This window comes from Falco biarmicus, chromosome 6 (assembly GCF_023638135.1).
Source record: "Falco biarmicus isolate bFalBia1 chromosome 6, bFalBia1.pri, whole genome shotgun sequence".
NCBI classification, from domain to species: Eukaryota; Metazoa; Chordata; class Aves; order Falconiformes; family Falconidae; genus Falco; species Falco biarmicus.
Genome location: NC_079293.1, coordinates 34705580 through 34725028, shown reverse-complemented (window position 1 = coordinate 34725028; position 19449 = coordinate 34705580). Strand labels below are relative to the sequence as shown.

The 19449-nt window shown below is 52.6% G+C and overlaps 1 protein-coding gene across 1 annotated transcript; it reads right to left on the bottom strand.

The window, feature by feature from the left end:
* Positions 1 to 4282: 4282 nt before the first annotated feature.
* On the bottom strand, positions 4283 to 16642 carry GDF7 (growth differentiation factor 7). Its single transcript, XM_056344601.1, has 2 exons — positions 16244 to 16642; positions 4283 to 13550 (listed from the first exon to the last, which is right to left on the bottom strand). Exons 1-2 carry the CDS (start codon positions 16575 to 16577, stop codon positions 12628 to 12630), a joined length of 1257 nt encoding a protein of 418 aa, XP_056200576.1. The 5' UTR covers positions 16578 to 16642; the 3' UTR covers positions 4283 to 12627.
* Between the last annotated feature and the right edge of the window lie 2807 nt (positions 16643 to 19449).

Genomic DNA, 19449 nt, shown 5'->3' with positions numbered 1-19449 from the left:
AAATTTGCAAAAATACTTGCCAAACCCCAGATTTCACATGCAATGTAGGCATCTGCCAAGTGCAGAGAAAATCAGTGGGTGGTAGGCACCTGACTCACTTAAGCATTTTTATCCATTATACCACTCCAAAATAATCAGTGTTTCCCCTTGCTCCCTCCAGCTCCATGTTTGCTGCTTTGAACGAGCTATAGAGCGTCTGGATTAGTGAGGTTTGTCCCATCAGGAAGCTTGATGAGTGTTTGCGCAGTGTTTATGGTGAAGAATTTGGAGCTGGACTCCAACCTAAACACCAGTTTCTTAACTCACAGGAGACAGATTGCATACATGAGCCACAACAGATAATCTCTTCTCTGCAGCTGAGGTCATTTACGTATTTATTTTACAGAAAATGGGTTTATACATGCATCTACTGCCTGTCCCTTTCTTTGGTCTAGCTAATTGTGAGCAAAGACTTTAAACAACATGTTCAATGTTATCATTAATAAAGTCACTCAAACTATTACTGGGTTTGGATAAACTTACTAGACCCAAGAGACTTGTTTTACTCTGTGTCACAGGTCACACTCAGACTCCCAACTACACTATGTTTCTGAGGCTCTTCACTTGGAGACAAATGTTCTCTTTCCTGGCACATTTACAAAATAAGAATCCAGAGAGCGTTTGTGAGTGACCAGGAACTATTAAAACAACATGTATTTCTGGAACAGCTGATGGGGTTTGAGTACAAGCAGCAGATACAGCAGTAACACTACAAGCCAGCTGCCAGAAGCGATCTTTGCTCTCAGTAGCATCATGCAGAAGTTATGAAACAGGCTAACATGCATGCTCAGATGGGACAAGCAGGGAGAGAATTAAAGACTGTTTTCAAGTACTGAAGCTGATAGTAAATGGACTAGGTTTTTCCATTCCATCTATTGCAGGAACATGCTTGCAGGAAAGTAATTGTGTTGTGGAAAGTAGTTTGCAGCAGCTAATAAAATGCAGAATGTTAAAATGCTGATTCAGTCTGTATCTGACTGCAGTGTGTGCCAGTCAGACACTCGAAGATTTTTTGCCAATGTATCTGAAGCAGTTCACAATGAAACAGGCAGTGGGGGATGCCCCCACTCCTCCAGTTTATGAACATCTTCAACAAACTCACCTGAAAGCCCCCAAGCTCTAAAAGACGCTGTGCTTCATGTATTAAGAGAAATCCTTACGTATGAAGATGAGGTGGCTTGGAACTGAGAAAAACAGGCTTTCCCAGTGTCAGGACTCAGCCACTCCTTTTCCCTAAGAGGCACCTTGAAAAATTTATAAGGATTCAGCTCTTCCGATCTAACTTGTTGGAAACAAGGAATAGCATTTACAGAATATAAATGTTTTGGGGTGTTAATGTCATCTGCTCTCATCATACTGCAACTCATCAGTGTTTATTAGGAAGGAACCTGTATTTTCACCTACAAAATAAAACCAAAAAAAAACCAAAACCAAAAACAACCCACCAACCAACAAAAACAAAAAACAAAACAAAAACCAAACAAAAAAACCACACCAGGTTTTGAAGCATCCAGAGCAAACTGGAATGTGTAACTCCAACTACAGCCCTAGTATAGCCTCAATAAAGTCAATAGGATTGCACATAGGCTTAGGGAGACCCAAATGATCAGTTAACTGAGACTAGGGCAACAGAGGTGACATGACACGAACAAAGAGCTTCACTACAAAAATATTACATGCAAGACAGGAGTTTCCTTTTATCCTCGTATCGCCTTCTAGTTTGCACCAAAACAGGACAGTCCAATGCAGCTGGATTCCTATGGAATTAAGCACTTTGTGATAATGAGGATTTAAGTTTTCATAGTAATGAAAACCTGCCTGCCTAATATCAGTTATTGAAAATAAGATTAAATTCTCGTACTAGAGTACTTTGGGACTGCAGCTGAGCCTCACAGCAAACATGTCCTAGTGATGTCCCCAAGCATCTTCTGAACTTGCTGCATTGTGGAGGACTGAGTGGGATGGTACATGAGAGGCTTCAGGTAAGTCTCAAGCAGATGCTAGAGCCTGGTCCAAAACCTATTTACATTAACGTAGACATTAAAAGTAGTTTCACTGGACTTTGGATTAGATGCTAAGAGGAAAACTGGTGTTAAAGCAAAGCTGAGCTGGCTCACCTGACTTACCCCCAATTTGTAAGGCTGTACTCCCAAAACAGTTGTCTAAATTCCCTGTCTGGTCTAACTTAGATATCTGCTTGTCGGGGTACCAGATCTCCCTCTGGAGGTGCTGGCAGGCACCAACTAATTTTTTTTACTCCATAAGGGGCTCAGGCATTTGCTGTAGGGTTAATTCACTAGGTGCCCGAGTGAGACTGTGCCCTGTTTCAGTAATGGCCTGCATTTTCTTCTCACCTGCCTTTGCTGTGCCTCTGATTTCTCTCACATACAAACTGACCATGACAATGCTCAGCTTTCAGAATATGTATGAGGATTAACTTGTTTATGCTGCAAATCATAGAAGTCTGAAGTGCTGTGTTAGTACATGAACTAAAAAACTGCCTCCACTCCACCAAAGGCAAACCTACTGCTCCTGTTGATTTCAGTGAAGACACGATGGGATTCCTGTGGATAACCATTTGCTCTCCCCCTTCAATGTTTTGTTGAAAATAACAATAATATTTTCCTCTAAAACTGAACACAGAGTGGGCAGGGGGGCATGGGGGCAATGGCTATCCTGTCTCCCTCCACGCACCTAGCCAGAGAACTTGTGCCAAAAGCCCTCTCAGCCAATGTGACAGTAAAGGAGCATGTGAGGATGCAGGATACTGCCCAAAAGGTGGCTCATGCTTGGTCCATCACTCCACGTGCCACTGGGAATAGAAATCACCATGCCTTCCCCAGCTTAGCCTTGTATTTGTGGGTGTGCCTAAGATAAAGGGACAGCCTAGAAAATACCAGTCTTGTAAGAAATAATTTTTAAGTCCCTCAGGTAAACCTCTCTTTTCAGTTCTCCATGTGTTTTTTCTGAGTCTTGAAAACTGGGAGTGCTCTGCTATGACTAAAACACATGCCTGATGCACTGAAGACTTCTTCCATGCATCCAAACATGCCTTACTCCACACCTGCATGTTCACAGTACTGTATGCAGTAGGGATGTAGCGGAGGCAGTCATAACCCTATTACCTTCACTCACTGTCTCCAAGGCACTTCAGTGATGTCCACCGCAGGAGCACATGCCAAAGCAACTCACTCTCCCTGAAACTTCTGGGTTTGCCACTATGATGTCCTAGTGAAAGCAGATGAGAAAAAGGCCGTATAGCTATTTGACAGCCCATTCCTGAACACTAATCTAATGTGATGGATTAAGCTAATCTTACAGATTCCCTGCTTTCTGGGTGTCCCATAACTTTTAAAGTCCACCTACTAGAAATGCAAAAGGATGTCATTTCCCAGGGTGCTTTATTAAGCTATTAAAAAAAAAAACAAACAAAAAAAAAAGAAATTTGAAAGAAGGAAGAACAAACTAATAAAAAACGATAGTCAGTTAAAAGCAATCTTTAACAAAACATTTGCTGAGGTGGTAATAGCAGCATAATCTCTCAAGTATTAGGAAATGTATCATGTGCACCAGTAATACCCAACAGGAATGAAACTACCAGACCTGATTTGAAGGAAAAAATCTCTCTACTACATTTTTTCTAGGTATTTCTTAATTTCTCAAATTTTCAAATTCCTCATTTCCTAAGGGGATGTTTTCACCAGACCTAACCACATTGGGTTCCTCCCTCATCCCTCCAGCAGACCCTTGCCTTGGGCTCCCTCTGCGGGGACCACGGCGAGCTGGGCTCCTGCAGGGTCAGAGTCCTGTGCTCAAGCCAAACCCATCAGGCTAGCTTTGTGTCATCAAAAGCGTGATGTGAGCAGGGAATGTTCTTCAGCTCTCATATTTATCCCCCCAATTCAATGTTTCTGAGCCTCTAAAGCTGTCTGTTCAAGGCAGCAGAGAGAATCCTGTTTGGCTGACTGGAGCTAGGTAGCTACTAGTCAAGACAGGTGAACTCTATTCAGAAACACAAGGGAAGAAAAGGGATGTACATTTTGATGATAAAGCCATGGCAAACACACACTGTTCTGCAACTCTTTTTCTTGGAAAATACCTGAGGTTGCCAAGGAAGGCAGTTTAAAATTAATTAATTTAATTAATTAATTAGAATTAATGGCTTTTTCATTTTGGGTTTTAGCACCTTAGGTAGCCCAGGAAGTAAAGGTGACTTAGGAAAGCTGCTCTGAAATGAGCTGTCTGGTTTCAGGACAGAGGCACAACTCTTCAAAAGAAAAAAATCTTGCAGAGATCTATTTATCAATAAAATATTTAATAAACTTATCTGTACAAAATATTAAAAAGATTATTGAAGAGTATACAAGAATACTTATTTAACAAATATATACTGCTATATAATATATTCAAGAAAATATAGATTGCTGTTTACAGTTCATTTACAATCCCATATGTACAATCTATTTAAACTTTAGAATACATACAAACAGTGCATTTACACCATCACTTACAGAGCTATCTTCTTTAAGAGATATTTCACACACTCAGACCTGAAAAAGCTGAACAAATACATGGATAGTTTAGAGGCACACACAGGGATATGAGTATTGCTTAAAAAATTTTAACTACTAGAGATACAGCTACTGGAAATGCAAGTCCTTTTTCAGTTTCCTTTCTAATCAAAGAAAAGAACATATAAATAAAACCATGACTGACCAGCAGAGAGGCTCATTTTGTCAGAGGAGCTCCAGATAGTGTTGACTTGACTTCAGAAAAAGAGCATGCAGTGATGGGATATGCATGGACGCAGCAAATTGGATCAACAAGTTGGGCTGACGTTGCTCCTGCCTGCATCTGAAATGAGGAGCACCAAGAGCAGAGCAGGTCTTTCCTGCATGGACATGCATTCAGTTCTTGTGAGCAGCATCTCCACCAGCTTTTCCAGCAAGGAGCTGCAGCGCAACATGGAGCTGGTCACTCCAGGTAGGCAAAGCCCCTAACTACTCCTCAGGTTGCAAGAGCTCGATTTGCAAAGGCACTGCGCAAATGTGGGTTTGACTGAAACCCATGGGAGCACTGGATATTTGGCACCTCAGAAACTCAGACCCGTCTTTCCCAGTGCTATATAAAAGGTCAGTTACTCACAGTACATCGGATGAATGTAACCAGGGCGATCGCCTCCCTCTCTGGCCAAGGAGAGGATTTGCTGCCCCTACAAAACGCCCCATCCCCAGCTGATCACCACCTACACAACCCCTTAACTTTGGCACCTCTTCCAGGACGAAAGCCTGGCCCCTCCATGTGCGACCATCCCTTTTCCTGGCCTGTGGATGTTATTTCATGCTCTACTGCTGACAGCTGAGCTCCTGTGAGCCCCTTGGTGCCCAGCAGTTCCCAGCACACAGCTGGCATGCAGCTCCCTGGGATGACCAGCTTTGGAACAAGGCAGCCCTAAACTTTGCCTCTATTTTTTTCCCTCCTGCTTCCCTCCTCTCTCTTCACCAAGGCAGGATGGAGGAAATGAATGAAATTCTGTGGGGAACGTTACCATCTCCCCAAAAACTGGGACCAAAACCAATGCCACAGCTCTCAGGAAGGTTCTCATTCCTCTGATGGTGGAGACCTGGGTGGCACCAGCATAGGCCAACACCACAGCAACCTGGAGGGGAAGGGAGACCCGAGCCCTTCCACCTTCCTTCAGAAAACCACTTGAGCCTGTGACCTGTTGTGAGCAGGTCCTCTCCTCCCATTGGCTTCAACCCTGCCAGACCTGTCCCCTCACTGTCCCCTGCTCGAGGGCACAGGCTGCACCCCAGGCTCCTATGCTGAGACTCAGCCTTTCCTGCCCCACTCTCCCCCCACCCACCGAACACCACAGCAAGTCTCCGTGCTCCCCATCCTGAAAACCTGAAGTATCAGCACAAGTACCAAAGCAGAAGAATGAGCTCACAAAATGTATGAATGAACCAATAACTGGTGATGACAGAAAAATGAAGAGCAAAACCTGCTGTAAAAACAGTGAAAAATGGCTGGGTTTCGTTTTCAGCCATTTCTGGGAATGGATCGAGCTTCGGTTTAAGATTTTTCAGTATCGACCTCCATGAAAACTCTCTGCTGCCCAACGCTTCCTCCTCTAGTCCACTCAGCCAAAAGTTAAATGCGGTGCACCAGCCAGCCCGCTGGTATGCTCCCCACCACCACCACGTACATCAGGCTCCCCTCCAACACGGTGAGTTCAGGGGGCTGCTCAGATACGTGTGCCAGTAAAAGGAAAAAGCAGCTGCATGGCTACACATCTTGAACTGCATCCTTCGAGATGTAGGGTGGGGTCCTTGGTCAGTGGGTTACACCAGCAGGAGTTCCTAACTTTGGTTGTTTTTCAAAGGCCCAGAATGCTTGCTGATAACTGATAAGGATAATTGATTTTCAGAGACATCTTTGTGCCTCTGTATACCTTGCAACATGCTGTACTAGGAATAAAGAGCCTTAAAAGACCGAATGCAGCTGGTTTTACCATGGAAGATGTAAACCAGCTCATGACAAAATTCATGGTGTCATACATATATCAGCCTGGAACATCTTGCTTTTTTACCAGCCATTAATTCAAAGACAGGAAAGGCAGAAAATCTCCCCCCACGATGCAAGGTCACAGGCTTGTGACTATCAGTAACACCCCATCCATGGGACAGCTACTCCCAACTCCTCTCCCTGATGTGTTTTTGTGGAGGACGCACTCCAAGTAGTAAGGCATGCTGGTATGCTCTCATGCTGCTACCCAGCATCCTCATTCGGACCCCCTGTAGCTGTAAAGGGATCCCCCATGCTGAGGAAGCTGCTCTGATGCCAGTGGGACACACACGGTCTCTCCATCTGCTGGTCATGGTGACTTCAAAGAAGAACCATGCCACTCTCAAAGACCAGAGCCTGGTTTTGCCCACACAGATTTTTCTGCCCACTCACCTCCCCTGAGGGTGATGTGAAGGGTGAAAAATCCACGCCGCAACTTCAGCTTCACCAAAGACAGGGGGGACAGCAAGCAATTTGGTGGAACTGCCCAACCAAGGTCCAAGTGTAAGCCTTTTGGTCTGACCATCTTTCAAATCCAGTGGCACAGCCCATTTCATGACAAGCTCTGTGCAATACCCAGACCCTCACTGCCGCTGCCCCACGCAGGTTTTTTTTCTCCCTGCCACATGGCTGTGCTGCCCCAGTGCAGACAAAAGAGAAGGCACTTGTATTTCAGGGCTCACTATGTGCTCGGCAGGAAACCATGACATTTCCCACTTGGTTTAGTCCAATGTGAGTATAAGCTGAATTGGTATTTACGACATGTCTGTCACATCAACACACATCGTGCTTTTTGATGCGAGTAACTGTAGATGCTGCTATCGCAGACAAGCACATCAAGCCAAAGCTCACAGCAAAACTGTTAAGTCTGGAGAGCAAAGACAAAGGCAATCCACCAGCACCCGTGCTCCGTTCCACTTGCCCAGCTGTAGCCCCGTGGGATCTGCATCCCCAGGGCATCTTAAAGTGATGCCCCAGCCTCTCCCATCTCATCCTGCCTCATGTGCCTGCTGTTGCATGGGGTCCAGCACAGGTGACTCTCCCTAAACACATATGTTCGGGTTTGTGGGATAAGGGCTTAAAACTGCCAACAGTAAAAGGAGTTGCTTGTTCTGCAATGGGAGTGTGACCAATAAATCACTGCAGACCTACCCAGTTTTCTCCAGTAACAAGAGCTGTGTAATCAAGACATGAGTTAAAATCCATATGGTGCAAATATACACAGAAGTCGCTGGCACGCAGACTTGAGCAGAAGGCTCAAGGCTTGGGGTTTGCTTTTAATCGGAAGTGGTGCCTTTCCAGTCTTTTCCTTATGGGTACGCCAAGCACCAGCAACAGCCAAAGAGGACATGGCTTCATCTGCCAGCACTGACCAGAAGCAAGGCTGCTGGGATCAACACAGCTAGCCAGGACAGAGATGCTGCAAGCCTGAATCAAGCCCTTCTCCATATGAACGTCCTTCTCCCTGCCAGGGGATTCTCATTTCCCTTCTACCACTGGATGTGAAGTATGATGTAAAAAAAATAAATAAATAAGGGGGGGGGGGGGGGGGGGGGGATGTTATACAATCACTTTGTTTTAAGAGAATTAAATAAAAAATTATTCCTTAAAATAAAAAATGAAAAAGGATAAAATCTGTGTTTGCTGGGAATTATTTCTAGGTCAGAAGCACCCCTGGTCATCAGGCAGTTAAACTGGGCATAAAGCCATTTTTCTTCGGACTGTCCCTGCTATGGGACTCCACTGGACAGGGGGCTTCAGGACACAGAGCAGGCAGTGCCTTAAGCACAGGCTTTAGTTTTATAGAGCTCAAGGAGCCCCAAGGCAAGGCACACACACCAGTCCTGTCCCGACCGGGCGTCCTTCCCCAAATCACTGGTGGGGGAGACAGTTAAGCTTACATATCTAAGTCCTCTTCAAATGCTTAATATTTCTAGCTTCACTGTAATTAAATCCTGCAGATAAAAATGTGCTGAAGGTCAAACAAATCCTCCAGGAGAATATACTCTGCATGGAAACTGGCTTTTTTAACTGGAAAGGTCACATAAATACTGTAGATTGTGAACCTAAAATTATCCATTAAAAACACTCTGAGTCCACTGAATTCATATTTGTCCATGTTCAGTCTCTAGTCTCTTATTTATAATGCTTACATGTGCCCCAAAATCAGCTCAGGCAAGAGGTGACCGATCAGAAATACACTGCTTCTGGACCATTCCTATGGCAGAGGGTGATGCTCTGCGGAGGACCAGCTCCAGGGTTGGGGTACTGGACTGGGCTACTACCACCCTGCAGACGATGCCCAGCTTACCTGCCTCTGAAGGCAGGAGTTACTCCTCCCTGCCCTTTGAAGATACAGCCCCCCATTGCTCCCCAGTGCAGCAGGGCTGCAGCATCTCAGCTGTGGGAACCTCCCTGACCACAAAAGGCTTTTGCACGTCACCAGGGCCTCAACACTTCCATTTGCAACGGCTCTGGTGGCTGCTGCCCAAGCCTGATCCAACTGTCTGGGTGCAAGCTCTGAATCTGCCTGGGGATGGAGAGGCAGCCCTTGCAGCCAGCACACAGGTATTCATAATAGGAGGACTAGTGGCTTTTGCTCTGGAAATACTCCTCCAAGAGCAGTGAGCAACATGAGTGCCAAGTGCTGCAGTCAGTGTGCTTGCCCAGGGGGGAGCAGCACAGTTACTCACCAAGAGCCCCAGCCCCACTCCCTGCCAGCCTTGCCTTGCTCATAGTCATCGTCCTGGAGCAGTCCCAGGTGCTTCCCTCTCCTGTCCCCTTAGGCAAGCAGAGTGTCCAATGCCACCCTTCACCCTCCCGTTGTCCTCCGGAGGTTGTTTGACCAGGAAAAGAGCAGATGCTTTCTTAAAAGAGTGGCTGGTTTGGTCACCATGGCGGTGTCACCATGGGTGTGAATGCAAAGGGCCACACTGCCACTGGGCTCACCCTGGGTGGCTGAGGTTTGATGTCCCACCAAACATGCCTGTTTAGGGAGAGGTACCTGCAGCCAGGAGAGCCAGGACTGCTTCCCACAAGGGCAAAACTATGGATGGAGTTTCTGCCAGCCGTGGCCTCTGCACCGTCCCCAAATGGTCCCCCACACACACTTTTATCATAGCGCTCCAGGTGATGAAACTGCAGTGACTGAGCCACAGGTTTTCTCCCCAGGGCCAGCAAAGCCATCGTGGGGTTCAGGACAGAGCCCCAGCAGCACACAGCACCCCAGCACTGGGGTCCTGGTAAAACATCGTGAGACCCAAACCATCACCCCGCTCTCCATCAGCCATCTCCAGACCTGAGGTGGGTGACATCTATCTATCTGTCTGTTCATCCCCTGCAGCTGTGGCTGAACAACAGCCACAAGGACCAGGGTCACTGGCATCAGCACCCCCTCAGACGTGGTCCCACAGGAGCAGGTCTCAGGCCACTCGTTTGGCCAAGACTCACAAAAGCCACCAGGTGGATAGAGCTGCCTATAACTTGCCTGGATTTGAACTGCTCACGAGCTTCTACTGCAAACACTTGGAGGAAGGGGAGGGGGTAAAAGAAATGAAAACATAGAAAAAGTTGTCTCAATAGTGAGAAAAACTATCAAGCAACCAACGGCAACAGAAAAATTAGGTACTTTGAAAGCCTGGTAACTTTATAAATGACGTAGCGTTCCTAGAGCAAGCAGCTCCGGTGCTGCTTGTGCCAACCTCCTTCCCTAACCGCCTGCGCTAAAGCCAAAGGTCAAAGGAAAGCCTTGAGCCCTCCCGCCAACCCCTCCTCACCGCTAGTTGCACCTCGCCCCCCACAAATGCTGACAGTGAGAAAACCCACCAGCACAGACCTGATTCTTCCTCACCCCTGCTAACCTCCACCTGTGAACACCCCCTGGGTATGGGTACATCGCACTTAATATATATTTACATTCATGCTGAGGTAGGGAGCCAGATTTTCCTCTTGGATACGTGGATATAAAGCCAGAGAAGCTCCGCAGTTGTCAAGGGGGTTACACAAGGCATACGGGTACCACACTTGCTCTCCTGAGTTGCCAATGGCCACAGCCTGAGGATGCAGAGCAGACCTCAGCGGGGTAAGGATGGAGGGGGGCTGGGGAGTTCAGTCCTGCAGATATATATATCACTGTTATTGATGGACATGGTTTACTCCCTGCTGACGTACTATTTTTTTGAAGGGAGGGGGCTGTTGGACCCTCACTGAGGCTTTCCCAACCTTTGAAATCATTTGGATCTCTGTAGAGTTCTTTGAGGTGACACCCTCTCTGCCCTGGCTAGGTTCAGCCCTCCCTAGCAGAACACCCCCAAGATGGAGGACAACTGGCTTTATATAGAAAAAAATCCCACGTTTTCTAGCATGAAAACCCCCAAAAGCAAGCTACCATCACTAATGAACACTGATGTTTACACACCTTGACCACCAGTTTAAAAAAAAAAAAAAAAATCATCAAAAGCAGAATCTGTGCAAATACATCTCTGGTCTAAGCCAACCCAGCCATGAACCTGAAGTTCGGTACCAAAAGCCACCAAGGTGCAGCAGAAATGCTTCCCAGCATCCAAAATACACCTTGGCATCGATGCCAGCCTTCTCTGCTTTAAAGGTACAATTTATGCTCAGCTCCTGAGTTACAAAAATCCCGTAGCCGTTTCAGCATGGGTCAAAGCACCCACTTTAAGTAGCAGTCTCTGAGGATGGCATTCAGCCGTTTGCATGGGAAACATCTGTTCCCAGCAGATCCAGGCTCCCTAAATGGAGTGGGGAGAGGCAGGCACACCGGGCAGAGACGGAGCTCACTGGGGAATCGGTGCCAAAGGAAGGTATGGTGGAACTTAGTGCTGTTAGACATTATTTGGGAAAAGAAGAACCCGAGTGAAATCGCTCTTCCCCAGGGAACTCGGGACATTTGCTTCTCTCCAAACACACTGAGGACAGCTGTGTGACTCATGGGCCTGATGCCAAGTGCCTAGTGTGCCTTGGAAATGGGGTTTCGTGCAGGAAAGGGAGCGGACTCGCCAGCCAGTACCTCCTGCAGGACATCAGCAACAGGGCCAGCACTTCGAACCATACGGAGCCACGGCATCCCCAGCTAACACCTTCCAGGGCCGTTCCCATCCCTGCTGAGAGCACAAGCTCTGCTTCAGACCTGACTCTCACTTTAGCCTCCAGTTATGGGGGACTTCTTCCCTGTCCCCGACAGAGTCACAAATCTCTCCCCACTGCAAACAGGCATGGACCAAATTATTTCAACCTGCCACAGCCACGGGTTCTCCACGCCCTGCCTTCCCCCCGGGGTACATCCTTCTGACTCCGGCAAACCCAGGGCAGCGATTTAAAGGCAGCCAGAAAAACTCCTTTAACCCAGAGAAAAGAGTGTTCCCACCTCCCCTGCACCCCACTGCCACAGCCGGAGAGTGATGCTGGCCCGACACCTCTGCTGCAGCCACCGCTCTGGTCCGCCCCCCAACCTCGAGACAATTTTGACCAGACCTTTCCCAAAACCTTTGGGAAAGAAGGTGTCAGCTCAACTTGGGCAAACCAAGCAGACCAGGTGGAGCTCAGTGGCTGAGCGGGCATTCCCTGGGGGCTCTGCCAGGCTGCGTCCCCCTTTCCCGGGGGGAAGCAGGCAAGGCGCGGAGATGGCAGCAGCTCCAGGCAGGGAGCCCAGCCTCCCACCACAGTGCATCACCCCCAGCTGAGCCTGCGGAAACCCGGCATGGGTGGTGGGGGTCACTTTCTTTGAGGGGGCCCAGGAAGAGGCCAACCTACAGCCTCACTGTCTTGGGACAGGGCAGAGGGGGCATCCCCCATCCCTCCCAGGCTTATGGCCAGCACGGCCCCAGGAAGACAGGGGACACCTGCTGTGAGCTTGGCTTTTGGAAAGGCACAGACCAAAATGTGTATGTGTGTGTGTATATATATATATATATATAAAAATTTGTATTTATATATATAAAATGGGGCAGGGCTGCTGGGTGGGGAAGAGCAGGGTGGGGAAGGGGAGAGCTGCAGAAGTTGCTACCTGCAGCCACACGTCTCCACGACCATGTCCTCATACTGTTTGTAAACCACATTGTTCCCAGAGTCTATGTAGAGGATGCTGATGGGGCTGAGCTTGGAGGGCACACAGCAGCTGGGGGGAGTAGACTCTGGGTCCATGGAGTTCATCAGGGTCTGGATGATGGCATGGTTGGTGGGCTCCAGATGGGAGCGCAGGGGGAAGTCACAGACCCCCTCGCAGTGATACGCCTCATAATCCAGGGGGGCAATTATCCAGTCGTCCCAGCCCAGCTCCTTGAAGTTCACGTGCAGGGGCTTCCGGCTGCAGCGGGTCTTCGCCTTCTTCCCGTGGCCTCTGCCTCCAGACCGGGCAGGGATGGTGGTCCGTCTCTTCCTCCGCTTGGGGTATGCCTCCTGGCCAGGATCAGGGGGCTCTAGGAAGGGGGGGCTGCCCAGGGCCTTGATCTTATCCCGGATCTCCTTGAAGAGGTTCTCCTTCCTCTGTGTGCGGGAGAAGGCCACAAGCAGGGCTCGCTCATGGGGCTGTGGCCGGGGCTTGCTGAAGCCCAGCTGCCAGGGGGGCAGGAGCCGCCCCGACTGATCCGAGACGATCCTCAGCAGGAAGCACAGCAGCTTGCCCGAGAGAGACCTCTGCCTCTGATCCCGCAGGGCTTCCCAGACATCAAACACCTCCCATCTGGAGGAGCCCGCATCCAAAATGTCTGCAGCCCTAGAGTCCAGCAGCTGGGGCTCCTCGCCATCCCAGGCTGGGCAGGTGGAGAGGAGGAGGTGGTGGAAGGTGCCTTCAGGGGACAGGGCCAAGCTCCGGTTCTCAGGGAGGGAGCGCAGGACCCGCAGCTCTGCGCCTGTCACCTCCTCTGCCTCGGGCAGGCTGGAGATGTCGAAGAGGTATCGCTGCTCAGGGGCAGATGGGGAGGCATCTGGAAGATATAAAACAAAAAATAAAATAAAATAAAAATATATAAAACCCCAACAAGCTGAAGCCAAGCTCTGATTACAGAGGCGCAAGGGACACAGAGCTAACGGGGCAGATGACTGCTGAGCAGCAAGGCTTGCTGAGCAGCCCAGGAGGGACAGCCTGTGTGCCCTGTGTCAAGGAGCATCACTCTGGCTGGAGGCACCGGGGGGGGGGGGGGGGGGGGGGGGACGACACGGGACGGGGGGGGGGACGGGACGGGGGGGGGACGGACGGGACACAACAAAAAACCAAAAAACCAGGAAGGAGAAGGCAGAGAGGGAGGGAGGAATCAATTCAAGCAAGTGGCTCCTCATCAGCACTCTTCCCTGCGTTCTGAGAAGGCTTCTGTGGCTCCTCCCGGGTGTTTCAGTGCCCACAGCTGCATCACTATCCTGTTTTGACACGGAAGTCCCATCTGAACCTGCACAGTACAGCCCCATCCCCAATCAGCAGGTTGTCACCACCCCCAGCCCCCAGCCCCAGCCATGCAAAGTAAAATGCTGTGAAAAAATCTCATTTTCCTTTGCAGGCAAGCACAGGCACACATGTCAGGGAAGCAGATGCTGTACCTCGGGGTGTCTGACAGAGGCATTCCCAGGAGCTGAAATTGAGCCCAGCTTGAATTTGTCACTATGTTTGGTGGATCCAAAGCCCAAACACAGACTCGCACAGTTTCTGGCACTGATTAAATATACTCAATGTGAATTAAAAAAAAAAAAAAACAAACAACCAAAAACAAAGGAGGTGGAGTTGGGGAGAAGAGATGAATGAGTTCTGGGAGGGTTGTTTTTTATTTTCTCCCTCTCTTAACAAGAAATCTGATCCTGACATGCTGCAAACATTGCTGCTGTGCCCAAGTCCCTCCAGCCCGCTGCCAGCAGAGCCCTGCCCGACACCCCCGTGCTGCAGCCCCCTCCTACGGGCACTGCCGCCGGGCTGCAGCCTGCACCGCCCTCCAGGGAGGCAAGATTTTTCTCCCTGTCATTCGTTATTATTATTATTGTTGTTGTTACTTTTGCTACTATTATTATTGTTATTATTGCTACTGTTATTATTATTACTGTTATTGTTATTATTAGTTTAAAAGCAGATCTAAAATTGCTGTGAGGAGCAGATAAGGAGATCCCTTTGAAAAGTTCATCTGGTTTCGTTTTGCGCTGAAAATTCCCAGGACCTGTGCGCAGTTTTCCGCAGGCTATCCCAAGCCGGGCACTACCCACCCTCCCACCGGAGCATCCTCCCCCCCCCCGTTCCGCCTGGCTCCCCCGCCGTTTCCCCACCAGCTTTCAGCAAAAACCTCCCCGCAAAGACTGCAGGCAGGATCCGACCCCTGCTGGGCTTGGGGATGGGTTTGGGGAGCTGCGGGGGGCTCCGCACCACCAGCCGCCGCTCTCCCAGCCCGGGGCAGCCGGCGACGGGCACGGGGGGAGGCTGGGGCTGCTTTTCACTTTGTGTTTTCATTTTATTCGATCGGGATTTTTTTTTTTCACCCATCCGACTGAATTTCGTCGGCAGGGCGCAATGTATATGTATGCATACATACATATATAAATCGTTAAGTGCATATACCTGTTTATTGCATTATTATCATTAGATCCGCGGGCATGAAGGGGGCAAAAGAGAGGGAAGAACGAGAAGGGGCCCGCGATGCCGAGCTCAGACGGCGGGGTCGGCGGGACCTCCGCAGCCCAGGGCTGAGCCGCCCCTCACGGGGCACCGCGCCGGCTTCGCTCCTTTCCCAGCCCGGTCCGGCCCGGCCCGCTGTCCCGGGGAGTTTCTCAGGCTGCAAAGACTCTGAAGAGGCTTCTCCCTGCCGGTCCCGGGGACGCTGCCGCCAAACCGCGCCGCACACCTCGGGCGCCGCTCTCGGGCAGCGCATCAGGTGGCAGGAGGTGCCGAGAGCTGCCCGCACCGCTGCCCGCCCTGCCCCAGCTGGGCTGCACCTCGCACCCCGTCCCCAACCGCATCCTCAGCTCCGACAGTCGTCCTTGACCCCGACTGCATGCGCAACCCCATCGCCACCCCCATCGCTCAAGCACAGCCTCATACTTCCCTCCATCGGCAACCCTCTTCCCCAGCTCCGGGCACAACCCCTTTGTCATCCTCATCACGACCCCGTGCCCGCGCGCAGCCCCCTTCCCACCCTGTCCTCACCCCCATTTCCACGCTCAAGCTCCTGCACAGCTCCATTCCCGTCACACAACTGATGCACGGCCCCCACCCCGTTAAGCTCCAGCTGCATCCCCGTGCGCTACCGCATCCCGTGCAACCGCCCCGGGAGCAAACCAACGCACGACCCCGCTCCCCGCACCCCACCCCCTCGCACGACCCCGTGCCCAGACCAACGTGCAAGCTCCATCTCCGTGAGCAGCCACGTCCCACAACCCATGCTCCAAGCCACGCGCAAACCCTTCCCCATCCCCAAACCCACGCAGAAGCCCGATCACCACAGCCACGCACGAGCAGCGGCTCCATCCCCGCACAACCCCGGCTCCATCCCCAAACCCATTCCCAAGCCCCGTCCTCAAGCCCAAACCCACCCACATGCCCCCGCCCGACGGCGGGGTCCCGACGGGGCAGCCCGCCCCTGCCCCCCCCTGCCCCGCTGCGGGTGCTCCTCGGCGCTGCGCGGAGGGATGCGCGTCCCGCACTCACCGCTGCGCGCCCGCTCCGCGAAGCCCGTCACCGTGTCGGCGCGGCGGCCGGGGGCGCGGCGGGCGGCCAGGCGCTGGTAGAGGGCCACCATGTAGTGGTGCGGCACCACGGTGCCGTTGCGGAGAGCCCCGTCTCTCCGCGACGGGGAGGAGAAGGGGGAGGCGGCGGCGGCGGAGGAGGAGGAGGAGGCGGAGGAAGGCGCGGCTGCCGAGGGTCGCTGGGGAGCGGCCGCCGACGGGCCGCGCACGGCGGCAGCCTCCAGCCCGCGGCGGAGGCGGCAGGCGCCCAGCAGGCAGAGGCAGAGGGCGGCGGCGGCGGCGGCGCGGAGGCGCATGACGGCAGCCCGGTGCTCGGCGCTGTGCTGCTGCCGCCGCCGCTCCCCGCCCGCTTTTGAACATCGTCTTCGCCCGCCGCCGCCGCCGCCGCGGCCGCCGCCGCCGCCGCCCGCCGCCGCGGAAGCGCCCCCTGCCGGCCGGCCGCCCCGCCCCGCCGAGGCGCCGCCCGCGCCCCGGCCCCCGCCCCGCCTCCGCCTGCAGGTGAGACCCGCCGGGGCTCCCCCCCTGCCGCCCTCTGGGCTCCCCCGGCCCCGGCCTGCGGGGGCACCCGCCGCCCTGACCCGGAGGGCAGCCCTCCGCCCCTCCGCCCCGCGGCCCCGCGCTGCGCGGCCCCCCCAGCCTTGTCTGCGGGCGGGGGGCGGCTCTTATTTTTGGTAAATCCGTATTTTGGGAGGCGGCCGTCGGTCCGGGACTGGAGGGGGGACCCCGCCGCCTCCCTTTGCAGGGGCCCGAATTTCGGAGAGGGGACTCCCCCGGGCCGCAGTGGAGGGGCAGCCTTTACCCCGAATCGGGGGGTAACCCGCCACCCCCTGCTGGGGCGGGGGACCCCGATCCCCTATCGGAGACGGGGAAGCTTGGCAGAGGAACCGCCGCCCCCCATTTTGGGCGGGACCCGCCGCCCCACGTTGGAGGAGGACACCCCACCGCCGTTTGAGGGGCGGGGGCGACACACGGGACCCCCGCCGCGGTGTTGGAGGCCCCCCCCGCGGTGGTACCGGGCGGCGGGGGCAGGGAGGGGGTGCGGAGCGACCCGCTGCGGGGCGGCCCCGGGGGCCCGGGCTCCGCGCTGCCCCGCGCCTCCGGCAGCCCCGGTAATTCCGCCTCGGGAGACCGACACAGCCGCAAAACAAAAGCCCCGGCCGGGCTGCGGGCTAATGTTTTTCCCTTGCACGGAGGGTTTCCTTGGTAAAATTCAGATGTTTCCTTGGGTCTCGATTAAAATAACAAAGTGGGGTATTTACTAGGATGTTATTTCAAGTCTCTTAAGTCCCTGGTTATGTCTGTTGCGATTTCTCTGCAAATACAAAAACAAGTGCTGCAATGATTTATTTGAAGGAATGTAGGTGTTTGGCCAAAACAAACACGGCATTTTTTTTTCCCTCTACCCCCCACCCCACCCCACCCCCCCAAACAATCTCTTCCCATGAGCATTTGTCGCTGCAGCCTCTCGGATTTCTTTCTGCTGTAATTTTACAGGTGCTCTGTCCCAGTATCTCGAGCGGGTTTCATGCCAGCCAGCGGGTTTGCTCCATACGGCCACCCAGCGCGGAGCAAGGGAGGCGGCTCTCGGGACAACATCTCGAGAAACCCCTGGCCTGGCCCGGAGCCCTTGGCCCACCTCACACAGCACCTCCTGTTGCGTTTGCACGGGGCTTGCGCAGCCTTCGCACGGCGGTTGCGCGGCGGTTGCAAGCGTTGCGCGGTTTGTCCGGGGCCTTGCGCGGTGCCGAGATGCCACCACCCCCGCCCAGCAGTTAGAGGACACCGGAGCTGCGGCGGGAGGCAGAGGAAGGGCAGGCAGAGGAAGGCTTCATTAACTGTTTTTCTTCCGTCAGCCTCTCATTAAATCCAGCCTGATGCTGTTCAAACACTAAAGGTCACTTTAAAAAAACATCCGACAAGACCTTCCACCCCCTGACATCTCACTCCCCGCCCCCGGACACGGTGCTGGGACCCCAGCTGGGTGCCCTCACAGCACCAGGGCAGGCAGCAACAGGGCTGAGTGCTCAGGGGACCCCTTCCTGAAGATGGGGAAGGCTGAAAACCTGCACCTCTCAATCCCACCTCCACCAGTGGCCCCAGACCCATGAGCCGTGCTCCTGATGCCTCCACCATGGGGTATGTCAGTGCTCCCTTCCCTGGGCAGCACTGGGAAGGGAACAAAGGGTCAGCAGAAGGCTGGGAGGATGATGTGACGGGAAGGACTGCCAAGCTTTAGAAAATGGGCAAACAAGTCTATCCATAAACCTCTGGGTTTCTTGCAATGGTTTCTAGAGCCTCCTGCCTGGAATCCTTTCATGCAGCCAGTTTCCTGGGAAAAAGTGAAAAGTACAAAAGCGGTCAACGCAGGCTGTGCCTGGGGCCACCCGAGCCTGTTACCTCCTCCTGTGTGTTGGGTTGCGTGTACCTGACACACATGAGGAACTCCAGGCTTCACTAAATTCCCAGAGACTGGAGCTGTCACTGCATTTTTTTCTGTATATTGAAAGTTAAAATCACATTGATGCAACAGACAGGTAGGCTACACTCTCTGGTTTTTCTTTCCCCCCAGTTTTTTCAACCCCAGACCAGTCACGTTCTCAGCTGCCAGTGTGGGCCGCAGGGCCAAATCCCTGCTTGGTGCGAGCTGCTGGAAGAGCTGAGCAATAGGTTCCTCAGTGGCGATTTGCACCACACCATCCTCGGCCCTGTGCACAGCCATCCCCGTGGCAGAGCAGTGCACTGCTGGGTGATGAGAGCTGTATCCCTGTCCTCACTGTCTGTAGGGACACCCAAACACAGGCACGCACATACTCACACAACCCCAAGCCGCACGTACACACATCTACACACACCAGGCACACATGCCCGCACCAGCTGGCACGCACACACACACGGGTACACAGACCCAAGGAGCAAATCCTGCCAGGCTATGACAGAGGGGAGACAGGAAATCCCACAGCTCATCCTCTCAACCACACAGCGCTTATCAAGGTGCTCAAGCACTGAGTTTCCCATCTGTTCTCCATTGCAGCTTCTTCTAAACCCTTTTGGGCTTTCTTGAATTTCCATCAGCCCAGCCCAGCCCAGCTGCAGGACCTTCCCAAGCCGCCCCAGCCCTGTGCAGCGGCACAGCAGCTCCTGCCCCCAGCCCTTCCCTACTCCAAGGGC

Bases quoted from the DNA above. Each gene is read 5' to 3' on its own strand.
- GDF7 (XM_056344601.1), bottom strand. From the start codon at position 16,577: ATGCGCCTCCGCGCCGCCGCCGCCGCCGCCCTCTGCCTCTGCCTGCTG. The intron at 13,551-16,243 runs GTGAGTGCGGGA...TATATCTTCCAG, and splicing joins CGCGGAGCGGGCGCGCAGCG to ATGCCTCCCCATCTGCCCCT.